We start from the raw sequence: 17,181 nt of genomic DNA, 5'->3' as shown, positions 1-17,181 counted from the left end.
TCCTCTGTGTGAAAGGCAATCACGCCAGGCTCTGGTTCAGGATAAATTTATTTCTTGAAGTAGTTCAATCATAATAGGGAAATGTCCTTGAAATCATGTACAATTAGCCTCCACAGCCAACACGTGTTTCGTCCAATGAGAGATCCCTCTCACGGACTTCATCAGGGCTGAAAGTTGACTCCTAGCCTGGGAGACAACAAGCCAAGTAAGAGTTATCTGAAAACAAAAGTCTGATGCCTTGGTGTATGGTGCCGTAGTCTGTCAGGGAAGTTTTGATGCAGCTTTTGTGTTGGCAGCCCCACTGGTTGTGATCCCGACGTCGGCGCTGGGCCGGCCTCTGAAGCAGAAGGGGCGCCGTCCTAGCGAGAGCGGTGGAGGCTGAACTCAGCCCTGCACTTGTATACGGGGGAACACTGGTCTGTTCCAGATCACCAGGATTCCCTCTGCTCGAGCCTAGGCCTACCAGTGTTCCCCCGTATACAAGTGCAGGGCTGAGTTCAGCCTCCACCGCTTGGCTTGTTGTCTCCCAGGCTAGGAGTCAACTTTCAGCCCTGATGAAGTCCGTGAGAGGGATCTCTCATTGGACGAAACACGTGTTGGCTGTGGAGGCTAATTGTACATGATTTCAAGGACATTTCCCTATTATGATTGAACTACTTCAAGAAATAAATTTATCCTGAACCAGAGCCTGGCGTGATTGCCTTTCACACAGAGGATTTATTACATCACCATACTCTTAAAACTTTACTCTTGTGAGTGCTCTGACAGCTGTTTGTTGTTACTGTCAGTTTCCTTTGAAACATTGGAGGAGTTAGGAAGATCCTCCTGTCATGAGCACCATGACATAAATAATCTGTGAACTCGACTGCATGGACTTACTGTGAGCGCCCGTTACCTATGTCCTTCTTCCTAGCGGCTTTTTTCTAATTTTGATGAAAACCCTACAATGTCACTGACAGGCCTCTAGCTGGGCTGCTAGCAGCTGTCAATACAGAAAAGGGACTAAAAGAAGAAATGTTTGAAAGGGCGATATTTAGAATGTGTCCGTGTGCTTTGGGTCAGAAGTGTCTGTTTTTGTGATACTCCCTCCTCTCTTTCTCACCGATATTTGTACATGTGTCTGGTTTTACATGCAAACGCTCTTTCACCAGCTAAGATGCAGGTCTACCAGGAAATCTGTTGACTTATCTGTAGGCTTTGCCCTGTGACAGGAGCCAGGATGCTCAAGCACTAATTTGCAACCTCATTTCTTTTTTTCATCAGCCCATCGGAGATTCACGAAAGGACGAAAGAAAGGCAAAGATTTACAGTCACAGCCAGCAACAGAGGAGATGGACAACAGCACATCTTCTAGCAATGATGTATTTGGAGGCACATAGCTGTCCACCCTGCAATGGTCACATGACAACCACTGGGTCAGTGAAAGACTTCGCATCATCAGGGTGACTTGTGATTGGAGTCTAACACGACTTGCCCATGCCAGGCAGGCTAAACAGGGAGAGACACAACTCCTAGGACTGGAATCAAAGAGTCACACACATGGCTTGGGACCCGAGAAGGCTCAAGTTGACTAACTCAATTCTCATACTGCCATAGTCGGACACCTCAGTCAACCCTTCATGACAGCTGGAGAACTATACAAGGAGTCCAGTTCATTACAAATGTACTGATCCACATGCTTAAAAGAAGAAGACAAGCATTTATTTAATCTATGTAAAAAACAAGCCTATCTCACCCACTAAGGCAAACATGTAGTGCCCATTGTGTAATCTGACACAAGCGACTTAAACCCACATATTATCTTCTGAAACCCTCTGCATCATCAGTATGTGAATATAATGCCCCACATCAGTGGCGCATGTTGGACATTGAATAGAGGATCTTATTGACAATATGTAGTTGCAACCAGAGTCCATTATTCACAAAGTTTGTAATGTTATTCAGGTAGTCTGCTTAATGCGACTATCAGGGTGGAAGTAATGCTTTGACCTCATTTGATGTTTGACATGTTTGATGACGTAGCTTCCTACTGGGAAATCAAAAAAGGATCTATAAACCTATGACAATATTTCTCCTCGGGTGAAATGCACTACTGGCTAGACACATCATCGTAGCTCGGAAAGCTCCAGACATGTGAAATTATGTTCATTAAGGAGGTTTTTATTGTCTTGGAGTAATATGACTTTAGCAAAACAATGGGCATTGTCAAACACAGGAAGGAATTTACTAAAAACTGCCCTGGAAGTGGTTATGCATTCACAATTAACTAAATGACCATTGTCCGAGCCGGTAGTAAATGGAGCACTTTGAGTCTGGAAGAAGATCGTGGGTGGGGGACACAGGTGGCAATACTGGAGCTGATAATATTTAACTTATTTATTAATGATCTAGAGAATGGAACAGAAACAGAAATAAAGAAAACCTTTTCAGAGTGCAGGGGAAATGCAAACAGATCTAAGGAGATTAAAGCTTTCTTGGTGTAAAGGGGCTGAGGTTCACCTTTGATACATATAAACTCATGCACCTTGGGGAAAACAAAGTGAAATTAAAATACAAATGTGGTAGACTATAGTCATACTGTAGAAACTCTGAGAAGTATCTAGATCTAAAACAGCAACACAATCCAGATGTGAGCAGTAAATAGGTGTTCGATGGCATCTGTCGCTGTAGATACGCATGTTCTGCAATAGCTCGCCATCTGGTGTTGGGCCGGAGTGTTACAAGTTGTTTTTCTTCGAAGAAGTCTTTCGAGTCACGGGACCGAGTGACTCCTCCTTTTGTCTCCATTGCGCATGGGCGTCGACTCCATCTTCGATTGTTTTTTTTCCGCCATCGGGTTCGGACGTGTTCCTGTCGCTCCGAGTTTCGGAACGGAAAAAATTAGTTAATTTCGGAAGATTTTCGTCGGTATTGTTGCGTTCGGGATCGGCGTACTTAGATTCCACACCGCATCGAAGATCGAAGAGCTCCGGTGCCCTTCGGGGTAGTTTTTCGATCCTCCGTCGGGGCCTGGTCGGCCCGACCGCGTGCTGAAGAACGCCGATGGAACGGACCCCGTTCCGTTTCTGCCCCAAATGCCACAATAAATACCCCTACACAGACCAACACTTGGTCTGCAACCTGTGCCTGTCACCTGAGCACAGCGAAGACACCTGCGAGGCCTGTCGTGCGTTCCGGTCCCGAAAAACACTCCGAGACCGTCGAGCCAGAAGACTTCAAATGGCGTCCGCACCGACAGCCCAACGGGAGTTCGAGGAACAAGAAGAGGAAGGTTCCTTCTCGATCCAAGACTCAGACTCCGAAGGATTCGACGATACACAAACCGTGAGTAAGACGTCGAAAACCACACAAAGAAACATTTACAAGGCCCAGGGGACGCCACTGCCACCAGGCCATGGCTCGACCCATAAATTCGGTGACCGACCTTCGGCACCGAAAAAGGCCCAAACAGTGCCGAGATCGTCCGACTCCGGTCGAGACACAGGCACGCAGCCTTCTCGGGACCGAGAAAGTGCTGGAGACAAGCCTCGACACCGAGATGCCGGTGTCGACACGGCTCGACGCCGAGACAGCGGCACCGAAACAGATCGACGCCGAGAGGTTTCGGCCCCGAAAAGGAAAAAAGTCACCTCGGAGCCGAAAAAACACGCAGACAAAGTTTCGATGCCGAAACACTCTGCAAGCGACCCAGCTTCAGGCTCTTATACAGAAGAGCACTCGCTAACCTCCCAAATGCAAAAGCATAGGTTTGAGGAAGAGCTACAAGCAACTGATGTGGACCATACGCAAAAGCGTATCTTCATTCAGCAGGGGACAGGAAAAATAAGCACCCTTCCCCCCATTAGGAGAAAGAGAAGGTTGGAGTTCCAGACGGAACAAGCACCACAACCAAAAGTGGTGAAAAGAGTTACACCACCACCCTCTCCTCCGCCCGTAATTAACGTTTCACCAGCACAAACGCCATCACACTCCCCAGCTCACACCACCATGAGCCAGGGTGACCAAGATCAGGACGCATGGGACCTATACGACGCCCCAGTGTCAGATAACAGCCCGGAGGCATACCCTACAAAACCATCTCCACCAGAAGACAGCACCGCGTACTCTCAGGTGGTGGCTAGAGCAGCACAATTTCACAACGTAAGCCTCCACTCAGAACAGGTCGAGGATGATTTCTTGTTCAACACACTCTCCTCCACCCACAGCTCATACCAAAGCCTGCCTATGCTCCCTGGTATGCTCCGGCACGCAAAAGACATATTTAAGGACCCAGTCAAAAGTAGGGCAATCACACCAAGGGTGGAAAAAAAGTATAAGCCGCCTCCTACGGACCCGGTTTTCATCACAACACAGCTGCCACCAGACTCTGTTGTTGTAGGAGCAGCTAGGAAAAGGGCCAAATCTCACACATCTGGAGATGCACCACCCCCAGATAAAGAAAGCCGCAAGTTCGATGCAGCTGGTAAGAGAGTCGCAGCACAAGCTGCAAACCAGTGGCGCATCGCGAACTCCCAGGCACTACTTGCGCGCTATGACAGAGCCCACTGGGACGAGATGCAACATCTCATCGAACATCTGCCCAAAGACTTCCAAAATAGGGCAAAACAAGTGGTTGAGGAGGGACAGGCCATCTCCAACAACCAGATACGTTCCTCCATGGACGCTGCAGATACAGCTGCACGGACAATTAATACATCTGTAACTATCAGAAGGCATGCATGGCTCCGAACGTCTGGATTTAAACCAGAGATTCAACAAGCAGTTCTCAATATGCCTTTTAATCAAAAAGAACTGTTCGGTCCAGAAGTGGACACAGCGATTGAGAAACTCAAAAAAGATACGGACACTGCCAAAGCCATGGGCGCACTCTACTCCCCGCAGAGCAGAGGGAATTACAGCACATTCCGTAAAACGCCCTTTCGAGGGGGGTTTCGGGGTCAAAGCACACAAGCCAGCACCTCACAAGCGACACCGTCCACTTACCAGGGACAGTATAGAGGAGGTTTTCGGGGACAATATAGAGGAGGGCAATTCCCTAGAAATAGAGGGAGATTTCAAAGCCCCAAAACCCCTACTACTAAACAATGACTCACATGTCACTCACCCCCTCCACACAACACCAGTGGGGGGAAGAATAGGTCATTATTACAAAGCATGGGAGGAAATCACTACAGACACTTGGGTTCTAGCAATTATCCAACATGGTTATTGCATAGAATTTCTACAATTCCCTCCAAACATACCACCAAAAGCACAAAATTTAACAACACACCATTCCAATCTCCTGGAGATAGAAGTGCAGGCACTATTGCAAAAGAATGCAATCGAAATAGTGCCAAACACACAAATAAACACAGGAGTTTACTCACTGTACTTTCTGATACCAAAGAAGGACAAAACGCTGAGACCAATCCTAGACCTCAGAGTAGTGAACACTTTCATCAAATCAGACCACTTCCACATGGTCACACTACAAGAAGTATTGCCATTGCTAAAACTGCACGACTACATGGCAACTTTAGACCTCAAGGATGCTTATTTCCATATACCAATACACCCATCGCACAGGAAATACCTAAGGTTTGTATTCAAAGGAATACATTACCAATTCAAGGTACTGCCTTTCGGATTAACAACCGCACCAAGAGTCTTTACCAAATGTCTAGCAGTAGTCGCAGCACACATAAGAAGGCAGCAAATACATGTGTTCCCATATCTAGACGACTGGCTAATCAAGGCCCATTCGTTCATACAGTGCTCAAATCACACAAATCAGATCATACAAACCCTCTTCAAACTCGGGTTCACCGTCAATTTCACAAAATCCAAAATTCTGCCACGCAAGGTACAACAATACCTGGGAGCCATAATAGACACATCAAAGGGAGTAGCCACTCCAAGTCCACAAAGAATTCAAAATTTCAACACCATCATACAACGCATGTATCCAACACAAAAGATACAGGCAAAGATGGTATTACAACTCCTAGGCATGATGTCATCATGCATAGCCATTGTCCCAAACGCAAGACTGCACATGAGGCCATTACAACAATGCCTAGCATCACAGTGGTCTCAAGCACAGGGTCACCTTCTAAATCTGGTGTTAATAGACCGCCAAACTTACCTCTCGCTTCTGTGGTGGAACAACATAAATTTAAACAAGGGGCGGCCTTTCCAAGACCCAGTGCCACAATACGTAATAACAACAGATGCTTCCATGACAGGGTGGGGAGCACACCTCGATCAACACAGCATACAAGGACAATGGAACGTACATCAAACAAAACTGCATATCAATCACCTAGAACTTCTAGCAGTTTTTCAAGCACTAAAAGCTTTCCAACCAATAATAGTTCACAAATACATTCTCGTCAAAACAGACAACATGACAACAATGTATTATCTAAACAAGCAGGGAGGGACGCACTCCACGCAGTTAAGCCTGCTAGCACAAAAAATTTGGCATTGGGCAATTCACAACCAAATTCGCCTAATTGCACAGTTTATACCAGGGATACAAAATCAACTCGCAGACAATCTCTCTCGAGATCACCAACAAGTCCACGAATGGGAAATTCACCCCCAAATTCTGAACACTTATTTCAAACTCTGGGGAACACCTCAGATAGACTTGTTTGCGACAAGGGAGAACGCAAAATGCCAAAACTTCGCATCCAGGTACCCACACAAACAATCCCAAGGCAATGCCCTATGGATGAACTGGTCAGGGATATTTGCTTACGCTTTTCCTCCTCTCCCTCTCCTTCCTTACCTGGTAAACAAACTCAGTCAAAGCAAACTCAAACTCATATTGATAGCACCAACTTGGGCAAGGCAACCCTGGTACACAACGCTGCTAGACCTATCAGTGGTACCCTGCATCAAATTGCCCAACAGGCCAGATCTGTTGACACAGCACAACCAAAAGATCAGACACCCAGATCCAGCATCGCTGAATCTAGCAATCTGGCTCCTGAAATCCTAGAATTCGGGCACTTACAACTTACCCAAGAATGTATGGAAGTCATAAAACAAGCAAGAAGGCCATCCACCAGGCACTGCTATGCAAGTAAATGGAAGAGGTTTGTTTGCTACTGCCATATTAATCAAATACAACCATTACACACAACTCCAGAACATGTAGTGGGTTACTTGCTTCACTTACAAAAATCTAACCTAGCTTTCTCTTCCATTAAGATTCACCTTGCAGCAATATCTGCATACCTGCAGACTACCTATTCAACTTCCCTATATAGAATACCAGTCATTAAAGCATTCATGGAGGGCCTTAGGAGAATTATACCACCAAGAACACTACCTGTTCCTTCATGGAACCTAAATGTTGTCCTAACTAGACTTATGGGTCCACCTTTTGAACCCATGCACTCCTGCGACATACAGTTCCTAACCTGGAAGGTGGCATTTCTCATCGCCATTACTTCCCTGAGAAGAGTAAGCGAGATTCAGGCGTTCACTATACAGGAACCTTTTATACAACTACACAAAAATAAAGTCGTCCTAAGGACCAATCCTAAATTTTTGCCAAAGGTTATTTCACCGTTCCATCTAAATCAAACAGTGGAACTTCCAGTGTTCTTTCCACAGCCAGATACCGTAGCTGAAAGGGCACTACATACATTAGATGTCAAAAGAGCATTGATGTATTACATTGACAGAACAAAGAACATCAGAAAGACTAAACAACTCTTTATTGCATTTCAAAAACCTCATGCAGGAAACCCAATTTCAAAACAAGGTATAGCCAGATGGATAGTTAAATGCATCCAAATCTGCTACCTTAAAGCTAAACGACAGCTGCCCATTACACCAAGGGCACACTCAACCAGAAAGAAAGGTGCTACCATGGCCTTTCTAGGAAACATCCCAATGCAAGAAATATGTAAGGCAGCCACATGGTCTACGCCTCACACATTCACCAAGCACTACTGTGTAGACGTGTTATCCGCACAACAAGCCACAGTAGGTCAAGCCGTATTAAGGACATTATTTCAAACTACTTCCACTCCTACAGGCTAATCCACCGCTTTTGGGGAAATAACTGCTTACTAGTCTATGCAGAACATGCGTATCTACAGCGACAGATGCCATCGAACTGAAAATGTCACTTACCCAGTGTACATCTGTTCGTGGCATCAGTCGCAGTAGATTCGCATGTGCCCACCCGCCTCCCCGGGAGCCTGTAGCAGTTTGGAAGTTACCTTCAATTATTTATATATGTATCATCTCAACCTTAAATAGGTGCATACTTAGTCACTCCATTGCATGGGCACTATTACTACAATTCAACTCCTACCTCACCCTCTGCGGGGAAAAACAATCGAAGATGGAGTCGACGCCCATGCGCAATGGAGACAAAAGGAGGAGTCACTCGGTCCCGTGACTCGAAAGACTTCTTCGAAGAAAAACAACTTGTAACACTCCGGCCCAACACCAGATGGCGAGCTATTGCAGAACATGCGAATCTACTGCGACTGATGCCACGAACAGATGTACACTGGGTAAGTGACATTTTCATTAGTAACAAAACAATTTTGGGTTTAAAAAAGGCAACTTTGAAAAGAGAAAGAAGGCAATAGTAGCAATTTATAGTGCAATGATCATACCCCACTTTTAAATCCCATTTTCAGTTTTGTCAGCCGAAGATGAAAAAATACACATATGACAAATCTAGAGGGCTAGAAGGTTTAACCTATTGAAAAAGACATACCCATCTTTAGCACATACACATTCCAGAAGCAGCAAAGCAGAAAATTAGATATCCTACTTTATTCAACAAACTTTAACCCTAGAGATACCCAGCACAAGAATTTTAGGTTAAATATGACAACAACACTTTTATTTCATTGGTTCTATGACAAAAGGTTGCATACAATGTTCCTAGTGAACACAGTCTCAGCTGAGGGTTGGGCAGGATGACCTATTGGCTCTCTTTTAGCTCCTCCATTCATAAATTAATGAACTAGTGAAGTTAAGGCAAAGGCAGAGCTTAGCTAGGCAGAGGTCTATGTCATACCTCCTTCCATACCAGTTCCATTATTAATGTTAGCTTCAGCATATCCCAATATTAGACCCAACCCTAATACGTTCTTGAGGGAACAATCCACCTTTGAGCAGGGATTCCAGTGAATAACCAGGCGTCATATAGTAAACAGTCCACGATCTAACGTCATCTCCATTTCTTTAAATACAGAGGCAGTAATTTAATTGGAAGGTTCTGCATACAGAGAAACATGATGTTACAAAATGTTCTCTTGCATTTGGAGAATAGAAAGTTATTTTTGCTTTTTCACAACAAAAGTGGTGATTAAAATCTACAGCACGGGGAAAGATTTGCATTTGTTACTGATTAAAAAAATAGCTGGAATAATGCACATTCAAACCACCATAACTAAGCATCTGCTTTAAAATGTAGATCGCAATCTTTCCACGGTGCTCGTTTTGCTGATTTTATATTACATGGATATGAAAAAAACAGAACATCAAAAAGTTATTTCTCATAAATAAAGTGAAGGGAGTGTACAGTTGTCCTGTCTTTGCTGCTGTTTTCCTGTTTGTCTTATTATGATTGTCATCCTTTCAATTTTTAACTGTGGCTCTAGTCTCATTCTGGGTGATTTCAGAAAGAGGTTTAAACTTAGTTGAATGCTTGCATGAAAAAAGTCTGTTTGGCAGAGTAATTAGGTCAGAGATTCAAGTTGAACTCTTTTCTCATTATTATTCTGGTACTTATGCAGTCATGAATGGAATCACAAAAATGCAAGGACCACAATACAAAGAAAATTAAGGTGATGTGCTTGATATGGGACATTGTGATTCTCTCTTTGGAGAAGCCCTCCATCTACATTAGAGGCTTACACTCTCCGTAGGTCTGCTCAACAACAGGTAGAGCTATAGTGCTGAATTAAGAGGGATACACTTGATATAGAAAAACTGCCATCTCTGTAAGCCTTTTAGTAAGACTCAGGATGTAAGGTCACTAAAGTATGTATACTACTCAGAAATGCCAAGTTGACAACTGCCCTCATTATTGTGTTGAGCATACACAATAGCTTATCCTCAGTTAAAATCATCCAGCCATTAATTCGTTTTCTGAAAACAAAAACTTTATCTCTAGGTGAAATTGATTGGATATCTTCATAATCCCCTCAGCATTATCCATCCTGTTAAAGGCCAAGCACAAGGGCAAAAGAGTGACTAGAGGCCTGTTTCACAAAGGTAATTTACACGTTTCAGAAATCCATTGAGTAAGTTTACTACTTTTTGCTTAATCACAAAATCTGAGTGTAGGTTACTACTCAAAAAGACAGTAGTATGCCAGTACCACATAAGGCCAACTATTAGTACTGTAATGCAACACATTCCCATAGAAAATAATAGAGGTAGGGAATTAAAATAAAACCATGGAAGAAATAATGTTAAATTAAATTACATTATTTAAAGGAGTTAAACGTATAAATGAATCTAATTTAATGTTTAAACAATGCATACAAGCAGTGCATATTTATTATTTAAATATAATATATTTAATCATATATTTTGAATTTAAAAATGAATGTACCAATATTTTTTATTAAAATATAACTTCATTATTTTTCTACATCAATTTCAATAAATAATAATGGACAGTAACACTTATTAGGTGGGAGTTTTTTTTTTAATTTGACCTTCAATAAAATAATTTTAATTTAATATATTTCCATTAATTAGAGATTTATTTCAAAATCAAGTTAATAGTGCTGTAATATTTTTATTTTGTTCTTTGCTTAAAATAAATATATAAAGATAATTTCAATATATTTTTAACCTATATTTTTTTAATATTAATTTTGGAGTTAAATAAACTGTTTTATTTTTCCCTATACGTTACCATGCAGAGATGGCCACTCTGTCTGCGGAGTCTCCATTTGGTAAAATATAGGGAAAGTTTTTAAAAAATGACTCAAAGTTGTATTTATTTATTTATTTAGAAAAGTCCACTTGTTATTCAGCTTCCCAGCACTCAGTTAGTTTCAGTGCTTTAGAATTTATTTTTCTGGAAAGCACTATGTCATTTCTGGTGCTAATGGTACTTTCACTCTGCAGTTAAAACACATTAATTAGGTAGATTTCTCTGGTTTGGGAAAAGGGTTTGTACTTAATAACATGGTATTACTGGGCTTGCTACACAGTATAATAAAGTATAGACTCTCTTCCTATTGTGTGGACTAATATAATCACTTAGAACTCTTATTTTTCCCCCAAACTGGTTCTTTTTCACAGCTGCAAGAGATGTGTTATGATACCTCAATACTGCTTGAGACCAATATGTGCGACAAGGCATGTGTCAGTCAACAGATGCTATCACAGTCAGGAAAGAGGAGAGTGTGGGAGAGGCTCTTCATTATGTTTCAGGTGTTGGAACACAGAATTGGAAAGTCTGAGCCAGCTGAGGCATGCACATTGCATGGTCCTGGTCACATGTTGTCAGGATCCTTTACCCTGCTATTGAATGGTGCTGTCTGAAAGTCTGCTGTGACATTGCCTCCCTTTAGGAATGTGTGCCCTATGCTGATGTTCAATCACAAACGTTCCTAATCTGCTTTGAAACCGGATCCAGTCCTGTGTACAGTCCATCATTTACTTCCTAGCTACTGATGTACTCTGGTTATGTCAAGCGTAAGCATTCAACCTTGTTTATACTTTTAGTATACTTCTTAAGGCTTAAAGCGACTTCATTTGTTGGTTGCAGTGTCCTTTAAAAAGTCTTGCTCGCTAGTGGTCAGTTCTGCCTTTTTCTCCCTCCTTTTTCTGTTTCAGAGCATTGACCAACTACTGTATTACCTTTTTTTGTTATTTCTTTGGTGCTCCTCTTTCACTGTGGGTGTTTTAGGCTGGTAGCTGCCTGGGTTTTATTAAAGCATTCCGTTCCTCCAATTTCGTTGACATTTGTTTTGGCTTTATTCCAGTGCTGTCCTCGTTACCTCTAGCTCCTAAAATAAGCTTATTTTATAAAATAAACACCTGGTTGGTAAGCTCACTGCTCACAAAAGCCACAATATGCCCTTTCTGGTACAATGTAGCTAAACCTAGAAGCGATGAGGTGAAACATGCTTAGCCTCGCATAGCATCTCGTGTCTCTCTCTTTCCAGGGCCCCTCCCTGCCAGCACTCACGACATTGCACACAGGGCATTGCTTATATCCTTTATTTGGGCCATAAATCTTCTCAGGCTGCTCTGCTCGTTGAAATGTGAGGCAAGAACGCTTGCAAGACTTTTTATTCTGTAAAAAAAAAAGAACGTTTACTCAATGCAGGTTAGTGCAGCCATCTTCTCATCTCTCCTCAAGGGCTTATGATTTCAGTAGCCACCGGTGACCACCAAAACATGGCATGAAAAGATGAAATTATGAGACAGGATTTACCAATTTATGTGGCAAGAAGAGTCCAGTTCTGAATTGACAATGCCAATAGCTCTTACTCAAGAAAATGCGAGACCTATTACATTGCAAATGCTTGTTTTTGTATGGCATCCTTCTCGCAGAGAAGATCTTCAGTCAATCTAATTATAATTTGGAAACATGTGCTATCCCCTCATACATGTCTCTGTAGTCCTTGTGCTCTTCCCTGTCCCATTTAAAAACAGTATCCATTCCAAGTTCTATTTCAAAGTTTTGTTCTGTCCAATTTATGTCAGCATTTAGGTTAAGATTTAGGATTAGGATTTTAATAAAGGTACCAGTGGGAACTAAGAATACTTTTAAAGAAAGTGTGAAAGATAGGTTGAAGGAAAAGGTTATAAACAAAGCCACTAGAACAAAACTATGTGGCAGGACTGGTCGAATTATGGGGCTAGCAAAGGCAAATTATGTGGTAAAATGTAGAATGCATTTTGTGGCAGTAACATCTCACTATGGTGTCCTTTGACACACATTTATGTGAAATAGATAACAAAAACAACGTTCTTATTATTCGCCAACAAAAAATAATTCTGGGCTGTAAGGAGGCACAGGCACACCATGTTATTAACACGTTCACTTCTGCTCTCCATATTCAGATAGTTTTGGTAAAGCATAAATTGTTGAATTCAGCAGAAAACAAACCTTTTATATGCACAATTTTACAATAAATGGTGTGCCTCTTTTATTCTGTATGTCCCAGTTACATTTTATAACTCAACAATAGATTTTAGTTTATTTATTATTCACACTTTTAGCATCCAGAAGCATCTATTTTCATCAGGAAATAGTCTTTTAGACCAGCATTGTACAGTATATAAACATAATACGAGTCTCGCAAGTAGGTCTGGTCACTCGACACAGTAAATTTCAAGACATTATACCTTAGAAAAGAATGAATATGGCAGGAATGTTTCTGTGCTTGCTGCATCCCCCTTAAATAATTGCTTCTTTGAGAACAGTTTCTGTGGTGTACACGAATTTGCATAAACAATGAACAAAACATCTTCAGGAGAAGTAAACCATTATTTCCCCCTTGTTTACCTTACAGTTATTAAATATGCCAGGATAATTCTCATGCCACATACAAAAGTCCTTTCCCAGTTCCTTATAAGGGAACATTAATGCTGTTCACAACATGTCTTCCAAAAGTGTCTGTTTAATAGGTAAATACACGCAGTAAACTCTCGCAAATCGCCACTTCCTTATACTACATGCCAAGAACTTTTCTGTAACATTTGATCCTTTGAGCTAGAAACGAAATATTTTTGTCAAAATCAGACAGTTATATTGAAAATAGTGCAACATGAGTCAAGTGTATTAAATCAATATTTATGTGGAAAATGCAGCAGAACCAGAATCCCACAATTCCAGTGGTGCTGCTGATACATAGACAGCAGACCAGCCAGCAAGCATGGCGCCATCATGTGCCACACCATTCCAGCTCTCTTCACATGGTCACCCAGTGGGGAAGTTATAGGTGGGCTGCTAACCCCTGCACAGAGTGGGTTTCCAGCTCATGGTTGGACCCTCTGCACAGCTGATGCCCATTGTAGGCGTGTGAAAACACCACAGGACATTGGTGGCAAACTGAGAAGCAGGTGTTTTCTTTTTTTTTTAGGGTGGGGGGGTAGAAGAGCATTATAAGCAGTGCTCAGCACATATACTCGCCTCTTCCTTTCCTCCTATGTTTAGAAGTTTTCATTCTGTGATAAGAGTAGCAAAAGATTCAAGGCAAAAACATAAGGGTGATGGTGAGGCTAAAGGAAGGTGGTACAGAGATTCCCTTTGTGATTTTTTTTTTTTTAAACAAGCATTGGCAAAGCCAATAGGCTTCACCATCGAAAGGCACCAGCCTATAATTTTGACTTTGCCAAGGCTTATTATCAATACTTGTTGCCAAACCTAAACAGTATTGGCAAAAAGAAAAATATATATATGTTTGGCCCCAATTAACAATTCTTTATTTCACTATGCACTCAATTGATTGGGTTACTATGGGCAAATAAACGTGCGAGGATTGCCTGGGACCTGCTGGTGTTGCCCTATGATCTTGCAGGGTTTGAGATCCCTGACCTCGAACTTCACTACTTAGTTGACACAATGTCATGTGGTCAAGACTTGGGACTATCCAAACGTGCTAATTCTTTACTTGAACCTGGAGCGGTCTCAGACTGACGGAGTTCCGCTGTCCTCAACATTACCTATGGGGCAGCCCAGACCACAGAGAGAATCTACACAGTCGCCACCACCAGCTGGACCTTTAAATCTCCATGTTGTAAATTCGGTGTGTCTTGTCTATACTCCCTGGCCATACCATTGCACCCCTACCCTATTCTTCAACTACACTTGAGCGTACAGAATACTGTAAAAAATGGCTGTGACATATATGAGGCACCTCTACACTAAAGGTACCTTTCTGCCCCTGGATAAATTCCACCTGTGTGGTATTGCTCATGCCTTAGACATCTTCATATATGCCCGGCTGTTTGAGATGGTGAGAAAGACCTGGCCAAACATCCTGCAATAACCTGTTGAATTCCCCCTCACCCAAAATTATTTATTGCATCCCCCAACACTACTAAATTGGTCTCTAAATTATATAAATCAACAATACAGTTGAAGATGGCCAGAGCTGACCAGGCTAGAGATGCCTGGCAATGGGAAATGGGGACATGTATCCCTGCAGTTCACTGCAAATACTGCTGTGCCCAAACAGACACCCTATCTATGAACTACAGACATAAGCTCAGGGGCAGCTCCTTTGCAATGGCGACAGAGCATCGCCACACTGGCTGAGCCAGCAGCTGAAAAATAGAATGATATCACACTATTGTTTTACTTTTCAGCTGCTGGCTCAGCTAGCAGGTGCAGGGAGAGGCGGGGCTGAGCCATGTGAGGGGGGAGGAGGGGAGTGGAGTCAGTGCACTAAGTGTGCATGCCAGTTTGACCGCCCGTCTCAGGTCGGCCAAACTGACATGCGCACTTAGGTTTCTCCAAACCCGCTGGGTTGGAGAAACTGCACAGACTCCCACGCAGTGTCTGAGTGGCAGAACAAGCCGCTCATACCAATCCTGGCCCTGCTCCCATGCTAGTCATAGCAGCTCCAGGATTGCATGGGGAGCCTGTGCTGGTGTCCCAGGGAACTGCTGGGACACCAGGAGAGTGGGGGAGCAACGCAGCAGGCAGTGGCGGAAAGGTAAGGGTTTTTTTTATTTACTATTTTTTTTTTATTTCCCCCGCCCTTCCTATTAAGATTTGCGGTGGCCGCCGCTGCATAAGCTGCTACACTATAAATTATTGCACCAGTCATATATCACCACAAAAAAGCAACATGTGATCAATCCCTCCCTGCCTCACAGCTGCCGTCCGTGTAGACAAGATGTCACTGGGTTCCTCCACCGGGCCTGGGGATGCCTGTCCATCGTTTATTACTGTCATGAGATCCTTGGGATACTAGCAGACATCTCACAACATACCGTGCAAACAAACCCATTGATAGCGCTACTCAGTTACGTCCAGAGGGTCCTACCCAGGGTTCGGCACATTAATGCTTTCGCTTTATTATTAGTCAAACGACAGGTGGTGATGGCTTGGGGAGGGTAAGAATTCCTATGGTGACTCACTGGCTATGCCATCAGGTGTTCTGCAATTGCTGGGTCAAAACCCACACTTTCCTTCAACCACCCACATTCAGACCCCAAGATATATGGGGCCATACAGGGCCTATCTCCTTCACAACACGCCTGGTGACACACTAAATCATGCACAAAAGGAGTCCGATTGAGGCATTTCCTTTACATGGGTACCACTGACGGAAGATCTAATTGACTCAGCTGCCCCACCAGCCCATTTCATACAGGACTGCCCCATGGACTTATTATTCTCACGGTCTTTTCTCTTAACAATGTATTGAGGATTCATCCAGTGGACACTTATGATGTGCACCTTCCAGCTACTTCTGAGCTCCATGTTTAGACATCTTTATGCTGCGTCAGAGGTAGATGACTCTTTGACCATGACCATGAATGTTATTGTGTTTGTTCTTACTGCAAATTCTAATGAAAAAAATAAAATAAAAAAATAACATGGCTACCCTGGAGTGGTGATGGATGCATGTGCCTGCATCACCACACAAAGGTACACATGCATCATGCTGCTGTGGTGGCTTTTTTTCGTTAACATTTTAATTTACCATCCCTAGATGGTAGACGCCCATCTTATGCTGCAAATGGAAAAGAAAAAAAAAAAGCACATAAAAGCATCGTTGTAAAGGAATAGATCAGCACAGTAGTAAATTGGAGCTTCCAGGCCCTTAAAAAAAGGAAAAAAACAGTGATGAGCAAAGCCAAACAGAGAGGTGGGAGACCAAGGGATGACCAGGGCAGAAAAAAAAAGTTGAACAGGCTTGGGAGGGGTGGGGGAAGAACAAAAGAGTTGAGTAGAACAAAAGAGTACACCCTACACTACTACATGGAGTGTAGGATGTACAATGAAGCATCACATGGGACAGAAGGAACAAGAAGACAAATACAACTTCAATGAGTGATGAAAGAAAAAGAAAAAAGTAGTCCCTAAATGTAAGAATTGGAAGTATTCAGCTCATGCGGTGAGAAACATGGTAAAGCATCTCTACTCCAAGGTAGGGACAATCACAAGGTGAGGAAGGAAAGCCATTGAATAAGTGCCAAGCAAATTACAGAGGCAAATAAGGATTTGCAATA

At 42.8% G+C, this 17,181-nt stretch overlaps 1 protein-coding gene across 2 annotated transcripts in view; it reads left to right on the top strand.

Moving 5' to 3' along the window:
- RBBP8NL (RBBP8 N-terminal like) overlaps positions 1–1,894 on the top strand; it is a 133,679-nt gene extending 131,785 nt beyond the window's left edge. For both annotated transcript variants that reach the window (XM_069243158.1, XM_069243157.1), the window contains exon 14: positions 1,264–1,894. In XM_069243158.1, the coding sequence (XP_069099259.1) occupies positions 1,264–1,379 (116 nt within the window). In that variant the 3' untranslated portion in view covers positions 1,380–1,894. The remainder of the gene's footprint in view (positions 1–1,263) is intronic.
- The last annotated feature ends 15,287 nt before the right edge of the window (positions 1,895–17,181 follow it).

Source organism: Pleurodeles waltl, chromosome 7, assembly GCF_031143425.1.
Source record: "Pleurodeles waltl isolate 20211129_DDA chromosome 7, aPleWal1.hap1.20221129, whole genome shotgun sequence".
Classification (NCBI taxonomy): Eukaryota; Metazoa; Chordata; class Amphibia; order Caudata; family Salamandridae; genus Pleurodeles; species Pleurodeles waltl.
The sequence above is the reverse complement of the archived record's forward strand: the minus strand, read 5'-3'. Positions and strand labels throughout refer to the sequence as shown.